At 45.8% G+C, this 8,389-nt stretch overlaps 1 protein-coding gene across 2 annotated transcripts; it reads left to right on the top strand.

Moving 5' to 3' along the window:
* The first annotated feature begins 2,392 nt into the window (after positions 1-2,392).
* Positions 2,393-6,750, top strand: LOC127323666 (probable LRR receptor-like serine/threonine-protein kinase At3g47570). 2 transcript variants are annotated; one of them, XM_051351778.2, is made up of 3 exons: positions 2,393-4,609; positions 5,348-6,060; positions 6,170-6,750. In XM_051351778.2, exons 1-3 carry the CDS (start codon positions 2,406-2,408, stop codon positions 6,553-6,555), a joined length of 3,303 nt encoding a protein of 1,100 aa, XP_051207738.1. In that variant the 5' UTR covers positions 2,393-2,405; the 3' UTR covers positions 6,556-6,750. The 2 variants fall into 2 exon arrangements, with proteins under 2 accessions (XP_051207738.1, XP_071674573.1); XM_071818472.1 differs by lacking the exon at positions 2,393-4,609 and having other exon boundaries at positions 5,376-6,060; positions 6,170-6,744.
* The last annotated feature ends 1,639 nt before the right edge of the window (positions 6,751-8,389 follow it).

Genomic DNA, 8,389 nt, shown 5'->3' with positions numbered 1-8,389 from the left:
TTAACCCGGACCCTTATGTACCTAAGACCACAAAGGTACCAGAGCCATCACTGAAGCCTCTCGTCCCAAGGCCTTGGGAACTAAGTGAAGAGCAAACCACCTTGGCAGCGGCTGCTGATTATGAGAAATGGAAGGCGGATATGAAGGCGAAAAGAGAGCCTGAGCCCAAGCCAGTATTTTCTGACAAGGAAAAGAAGTGGGCTAAGTCATTTTTTAGCACACCGTCCCAAGCCGCGAAGAATATGCCTGACGACTATGCACGTGAACTTCGTAGGCAAGCACTCATGTTGAAGGAGAAGAAAGACTTGGCGGAGAAGCAGGAGAAGAAAGCTTTGGAGGAGGCCAAGAAAGAATTAGAAAGTAAAAAAAGCGGGAAACGAGTTGCCCAGCTCGGGGAACAAAGTAAACAATCCATTCCCCCGCTCATAGTGAAAGCCGCCGGTCCGGATGCTGAACTAATGGACCCCATAATCATAGCAGCTGCGGCAGCACAGGGAATGACTGTAACGGATGCCAGAGAACAAGCGGCCCAGATCGGTATGACTCTTCGTGCAGTGTTAGGCCTTGAGGAGGCGCCAATGAGTGAGGTAGCATTTACATATGTGCCGAATGGGCCTCTCGTCGAGCCTGCGCAGGAAGAGGATCTACCTCCACAAATGCAAAATCTGCTACGTTGGTACAAGGGTTACATAAAAAATAACGCCGCCAAAGAATATATTTATGCGGAAGTTAGACATGAGCATCACTTCAAACATTACTATGTAATAGTTCATCTGAGTGAATTGTTCCAGCTTTTCAATCTGCGCGAGCTCGACAAATCTATCATCAGTTGCTACGTTCTGTAAGTGATTTATTTCTACCCCATCTTGTTCATTTCCTGCACTATATATATATATATATATTGTCCTAACTATATTGTTGTGTACGCTATTATGCAGAATGAAGCTTAGGGAATGCAGAATAAGGAACATCCATGATGTTGGGTTCATTGACCCACAAATCGTTAATGGATATGTGTTAGAAAAACACCCCGCCGACGTGGAGCAAGACCTATGGCTTTTTCTTACAAAGCAGGAACTCAAAAGTGATATTCTATTTCCTTACCATTTTGGGTGAGTGTTTCTATCTTGAGCACATTCTCTTTTGTTTACTCCATGCATGGTATGTGGCTAATCGATGAGTTATGCATGACTGTGCATGTATCGTGTCCGCAAGTTCCACTGGATTCTGCTAGTAATTCAATTTCACACCTCCACAGTTCTCGTCATCGACTCTCTGAATATGGATCCAAAGCTTTGGGTCGACATGAGAAGAATGATGCAAAAGTAATTATTTTCATTCATTTGCGCTCTATATCGATCGGCCTATTTCGTTCATTTCCTAATATCAAGTAACTAATAACTCTCTTGTTCATTTAATTTTCTTTGCCTCGTAGGGTTTGGAGACGGTTCGCAGATGAAAAGGTCGGTGAATTCAAAAAAGAACTACAATTTAGAAGGTCAGTGACTGGGGATATTCAACCACCGGGGACCAATCTATGTGGATACTATGTTTGTGAGATGATCCGGAGATACACCTCTGAGCGGCAGCCGTCTGATAACAATGTCAAGAGGAATAACCTCCGGAAGACGCTTAGTCCAGAAGCTCGCTTCCGACCACTTCAAGAGGAACTAGCAGGATGGTTCATGAGGGAAGTCCTCCATCCTAAAGGAGAACACTATTACGAGGACGTAGAACTTCTGATACAGTAAATTATATATGAAACATGTTCAAAATTTTATATGGTCATCCGATATTGAATATATATTGTATATTCCTTTTGAATTCTTCTTGGTTCTAATTTCAAATTTGTTTGAAATTGTACATTCATATGCATGTATATAGTACCGTAGAATATGTGTACTAAAACTTCTTCAAAATTAAAATAAAACACAAAATAAAATATAAAAGAAATAAAACAATACAAACTAAAAAGAAACCAGATTTAGGGGGGGCTAAAACCCTAAACCTGCGGAGGCCTTTAGTCGCGGTTGGCCAGGAGAACCGCGACTAAAGGTCCTCCGCCCCGACGGTCGCCTGGCGCCCACGTGGACGTGCGTTTAGTCGCGGTTCGTAAGCAACCGCGACTAAAGGGGGACCTTTAGTCGCGCTTCATTGGTTCCGGTTGCGCAACCGCGACTAATGGCAGTTGCGAACCGGGACTAAAGCCCATTTTTCTACCAGTGGACTGCTCGACCGCATCGCTCGAGCAAGGACTTGATTGCTCCGCTGTCCGCACCATGATGGCTGGCAAAGGTGATCGCTGCACTTGTGGCTTAGACAAGTGTGAGATTTTTCCGAGCAACCATATAAATTCACCACTACCCTTGCTAGCTGTTCACGCACACACAGGTAAATATAGCTCAATGGCCTCACCCACCATATCTGCCCGCATTCCCATCATCTTCCTGCTAATCCTACTGTCATCCGTCTCGTATTCTTCTCCCAGTCCGACCAACGGCAGCGACACCGACCTCGCCGCCCTGCTGGCTTTCAAAGCCCAGCTCGCCGACCCTCACCGCGTCCTTGCCAGAAACTGGACCGCTGGTACCTCCTTCTGCCACTGGCTCGGCGTCTCGTGCAGCCGGCGCAGACAACGCGTCACCGCTCTGTCGTTGCCGGAATTGCCTCTTGTTGGATCTATCGCGCCTCACGTCGGTAACCTCTCTTTCCTCTCCATCCTCAACTTCACCCTCGCCAATCTCACTGGCTCAATCCCAGTTCAACTCGGTAGGCTACACCGTCTTAGATATCTCGGTCTTGGAGGAAATAGACTATCCAGTGACATACCTGCCGCCCTAGGGAACCTCACGAGGCTCGAGTTTCTGCTTCTTCCTTTTAACCAATTGTCAGGCCAAATCCCTCCGGACATGCTCATGCGTATGCACAACCTTAGGAACATCTATCTAGCCAGAAATGACTTGAGTGGCCAAATACCAACGAATTTGTTCAACAACACACCTTCCTTGACGTTCATCCACTTTGGAAATAATAGTCTATCAGGTCCTATACCGCACTCCATTGCATCCCTATCCAAGCTTGAGTACCTGGCACTACATGTTAATCAACTGTCGGGAACAGTACCACGAGGCATGTTCAACATGTCTATGCTGCGATGCATAGCACTCGCCGGAAACGGTAACCTAACGGGAACGCTTCCAAACAATCAAAGTTTCAGCCTCCCAAAGTTAGAATTTTTTTCGTTGGTTGGTAACAATTTTTCTGGTCAGTTTCCATCAGGGCTTGCATCATGCCAATATCTACAAGCAATGTATTTGTCCGAAAATTCTTTTGTGGACGTTGTGCCAACATGGTTAGCCAACTTGTCAAAACTCGAAGTTCTTGATTTGGGTTTTAATCCACTGAGTGGCACGATACCGGCGGCCCTAACCAATCTCACCAAACTTACTATACTACACCTCGCATACAACAATCTAACAGGGGAGATTCCACTGGAATTAAGTCTTATGCAAGAACTCTCATATTTGTATCTTGGAGGCAATCAATTAACAGGTGAAATTCCAGCTTCCCTCGGTAACTTATCCAAATTGTCTTACCTATCTTTGCGGGAAAATCACTTGTCCGGCCAAGTACCACCAACACTTGGAGAAAATACAGCTCTGTACAAGCTTGATTTGACACAGAATAATCTAGTGGGAAATCTAGACTTCTTCTCTGACCTTTCCAAGTGCAGAAAACTCCACACACTTTCTCTATATGGAAATTCTTTCACAGGCTTCGTCCCAAGCAGTGTTGGAAATCTCACTTCGCGACTAGTAAATATCTTTCTAAGTTACAACAAGTTAACAGGTGGAATTCCGGTAGCAATTTCAAACATAAGCAGCCTTGAATGGATAGGAATCTCTAACAACCTATTAACCAAGCCAATACCAGAATCTGTAGGTATGTTGGCGAATCTCGTGCAGCTTGATCTATCTCGCAATGACATGTTAGACCAATTACCGATACAGATGGGTATGCTCGGGACTCTAGAACGGTTGTTTCTCCAATCAAATAAGTTCTTGGGCTCTATACCAAACAGCTTTGGTAATCTTAGTAACTTAGAATACATTGACTTATCTAAGAACCAGCTAAGTTCAGCGATACCTGCAAGCCTTTTCCACCTAGATAAACTTATTCAAATAAATCTTTCTCACAATTCTTTTGTTGATACACTACCGGCCGATGTTTCTAGTCTAACTCAAATATATCAAATAGACCTTTCTTCCAATCTCTTGTTAGGAAGCATCCCAGAATCATTCGGGGAACTTAAGATGCTAGCTTACCTAAATCTATCATGTAATGCCTTCAAAGGCTCAATTCCGGGTCCACTCAAAAAACTAAAAGACTTAGCATCATTAGACCTCTCATATAACAATCTATCTGGCACTATTCCCATGTTCCTTGCCAACTTTACCTATTTGGAAGTTTTGAACCTCTCGTATAATAGACTAGAAGGACCAATACCTGAGGGAGGTGTTTTCTCAAACCTCACATTGCAATCTCTTATCGGGAATGCTGGGCTATGTGGTGCTCCACGACTGAGAATTTTACCATGGGCTGTGCTCCGGTGTCCCCCCCTTGGCGAACGACGTTCACGTGGTAAACGTGCGTTTGGTTCGTGACCAGAAAATATGGATGATCCCATCCCAAAAGCCGAATATTTCTGAAAAAGGCTGGACCATATGATCCGTGAATTTCATGACTAATCTCACTAGCCGCCTGAGAATCCATAGCCGTCGACGCGACTCCGACACCTGCCACCGTCGTATGTGTGGCTCCCCAGCTCAGCGGCGGCCACCATGTCACGGCGAGCGGTGGGCTTGTTTTTCCACGTGGCTCCCCAGCTCGGCATCGGCGGCCTCCAGTGCGCGGTAAGCGGTGGGCTTGATTTTCAACGTGGCTCCCTAGCTCGGCGGCGGCGGCCTCCATGGCGGGGCGAGCAACGAGCTTGCTACGTCTGCGCCACACCCAGTCGACAGAAACGGCCTCGCTAAATATGTGCGGGTAGTGACCTTGCTAGGCACGGGTAGGCGGCCGCCCGCTAGGTCCGGCCTCCACCACCACAAAGGGAAAAGGACCGTTAATTACATATTAACCGGTGTGTTAATGGCATATTTATCTTTTTCTATTAATTGTTAATTAAACATATTTTATTCTATCTCAACCCGTACATGTTTGTCCATGAACCAAACACACATGTTAAGTCAACCCACGAAGGGGTATCAGCAGATCCTAGCCGTCTAAATAGAACAAAATTTAGAGGGGGGGGACACCGGAGCAATAGCCTTTTACCATGCCTTGAAAGTTCTCACCCAAATTCTAGACACTTGAAATTTATACTCCCAACACTCACATTAGCTTTTGGCTCCATTGCCATTTACATGTACATATGGTTCAGAAAGAAAATTAAGAGTGGAGAAGACAAAGCTTATGTTGATCCAACTGATGTAGTAGGCCATCAAAGAGTCTCATACCATGAGCTTGTTCGCGCCACCAATAGTTTCAGTGAAGAAAATATCTTGGGATCCGGAAGCTTTGGAAAAGTCTTCAAGGCGCAAATGAGCAGTGGGTTGTTGGTCGCAATAAAAGTTATTGACATGCAGCTAGAGCATGCCATCCAAAGTTTCGACGCGGAGTGTCGAGTGCTTCGTATGGCGCGACACCGCAACCTGATAAGGATACTTAACACATGTTCCAACCTTGACTTCAGAGCACTAGTGCTTCAATACATGCCAAATGGCAGCTTAGAGATGCTCCTTCACGGTTCTGAGAGTACAAGAATGCGCTTGGGATTCCTTGAGAGATTAGGGATCATGCTCGATGTGTCTATGGCCATGGATTATCTACACCATGAGCACTACGAGCTGGTCTTGCACTGTGATTTGAAGCCTAGCAACGTGTTGTTTGACGAGGAGATGACGGCGCATGTGGCGGACTTTGGAATTGCAAGGTTGCTTCTAGATGACAACTCCATGACAAGTTCGAGCATGCCTGGAACCATTGGGTACATGGCACCAGGTAGTTAATTAGCTAGCTCAACTAATTTCTAGTTAGACCATTGATAAATTATGACTTGACTCAAATTAACATGGTTGTGCAACTACATTTAATTTTTATTCTCGTGCAGAGTACGGATCACTTGGAAAAGCATCACGGAAGAGCGACGTTTTCAGCTACGGGATAATGCTCCTTGAAGTCTTCACCGGAAGGAGACCGACTGACAGTATGTTCGGCGCACAACTAACCCTTAGGCAATGGGTTCAATGGGCATTTCCTACAGATCTTGTCCAGACTGTTGGTGGTATCCAGCTATTGCAAGGCTCCTCTCTTTCTAGCTGCAGCTTGGACGATGGCTTTCTTGTGTCGGTATTCGAGCTTGGTTTGCTCTGTTCCAGCGAGTCACCTGACGAGAGGATCACGATGCGTGATGTGGTTGTGACTCTGAAGAAAATCAAAGCCGAGTACATCAAACGGATAACAGCGACAACCTCACGCAGCACACACACTGATTGATCTCCTTGTTGCTTGCTACCATCTCATCTAACTATGCCTGCTCGGAGGCTTCATTGGTTTGTATTATATATTCCGCAATTCTGGTGTGCAAAAAGATTTGTGATATATAGCTATTTTGAGCCTTCGGTAGGTTAGATGTTAGTACCAAATAAAGCACACCATCAGTAATCAGGTCAACAATGGAAGCATAATTGTGCATCATAATTGTGAAAATCTATACAGATGCAATGGCATGTATCTTTCTCACATGGCTTGTGTTGCATACAGCTCAAGTACAGACTATGTCAAGTTTCAGCTTGTCCTACCTTATTGATCACTATTTGCAAATTAGTTTTCCCTGTGAGGAATTATTTTTTAATAGAATGAGTGTTATGACCGGCCTGGTCTACCGCCAGAGGGGGCCCATTGGCCCAACCGGCCAAGCTTAGTTAGGGGCTTAGCCCAGTTAGCAGATTAGGGTTTCGCAAGTCTTTACTATTATATTCTAGTTGGTCGTACGTCATACAACGCGTTTGGTGAAGGAGATTGGGAACATCCCGACCGTTCGATTTAATCTAACGTTTCTAAGGTAACCAAATATTTTTCCAGGTATGCTCTAAGCCAAGCCATAATAATATTTCCTTTCCGAGTTAACCAAACATGATTCTCTTTCCCAGAAAAACTGAAGTCACGCGCTGCAGATATGGAAGCCTCGTGAAATCACTGTCAGCAAACTCACGTCACGCCCAGCCCCGAGAAGAGCAAAGCTCATTTTGAAAACAGGCAAGCCGCACCGTCAGGATCGCCCAGAATCGCCGCCGCCCACGACCGCTGCACCGCCAGGATCACCCGCCGCCAGGATCGCCCACCTTCCACGCCCGCTGCCAGGATCGCCCGCCGCCCACGACAGGATCGCCGCCGTTAGGATCGCCCGCCGCGTACGGTCGTCGCTTCCGAGTTTCACCCGCTCACCGCGCCGCCTCCGAGTTTCGCCCGCTCACCGCGCCCACCGTCGCATCAGCTCGTTGCCATCATCACCTTGACGCCATTGTTGGAGGCGCATCTGTTCACCTCCTCCACCGAGCGATGGTGAGTTCCTAGATCTCATCGCTGACATTGGCATAGTGTTGCAACTTCCCTGCTTACCTCTCTACCTACATCCCTTTCTTTTAGGATCTTGTGGCACTTGGATCGCACTGATTGAAGCTGTATTTGATCACTATTGAGTATTGACAGATGTGCCTAACGATATCCCTGCCGGTGTTGCCGCGGACGAGGAGACTGAGGCTAAACCGCACTACAGGGGTGAGGAAGTCTATCTCTCTCTCCATCAATTCTGTTTGGAACATCTCGATCTGCTTGAGAATTGAGATGGCATCGTGTACAGCGCGTTAATTGGCTGATTTACCCCAAGATCATTGTCTCATCTTTCAGGTTTATGGAGTACAACATCTGCTAATTACTTGACTGCCAATTGCTCGATAGAATGCCCCTAACGATCGGCCAGGGGCTATCCTCCATTATGAAAACGGTAAAACATGATGCGGAAGTTCCTGGCAGTCAAAACAATTGATGGTGTTCAATACTAAACTGTGAATTGCTCTGAGCTTCCACGAATCAAGATGCCGGATGTACAAAAGGTATCGCATGCTCAACCTTAATAAAAGAACATGAAAATATATTCCCTAAAGGTTGTGTTTTTATTTACAGCCATATCATCGGTTTTAAGTAAAAAGGTTATCATGTTTCTTCTACCATCTCTGAAAAAAGGAAGTGTCTGGCAGAATTTGGTATTGCTGCATAACATATACATAGCTTCCGTCAGGACATTGGAAAGGGAAGTGCCTTGATGATT

The sequence above is a fragment of the Lolium perenne genome, chromosome 4 (genome assembly GCF_019359855.2).
Source record: "Lolium perenne isolate Kyuss_39 chromosome 4, Kyuss_2.0, whole genome shotgun sequence".
Lineage (NCBI taxonomy): Eukaryota > Viridiplantae > Streptophyta > Magnoliopsida > Poales > Poaceae > Lolium > Lolium perenne.
This window is presented reverse-complemented; position numbering and strand designations above follow the sequence as displayed.

What these genes read in the sequence shown, in the direction of transcription:
- LOC127323666 (XM_051351778.2), top strand. Translation starts at nt 2,406, where the DNA reads ATGGCCTCACCCACCATATCTGCCCGCATTCCCATCATCTTCCTGCTA. An exon ending in TTACCATGGGCTGTGCTCCG is followed by an intron (nt 4,610 to 5,347) that starts GTGTCCCCCCCT and finishes ATGCCTTGAAAG; the next exon opens with TTCTCACCCAAATTCTAGAC. An exon ending in CATTGGGTACATGGCACCAG is followed by an intron (nt 6,061 to 6,169) that starts GTAGTTAATTAG and finishes ATTCTCGTGCAG; the next exon opens with AGTACGGATCACTTGGAAAA.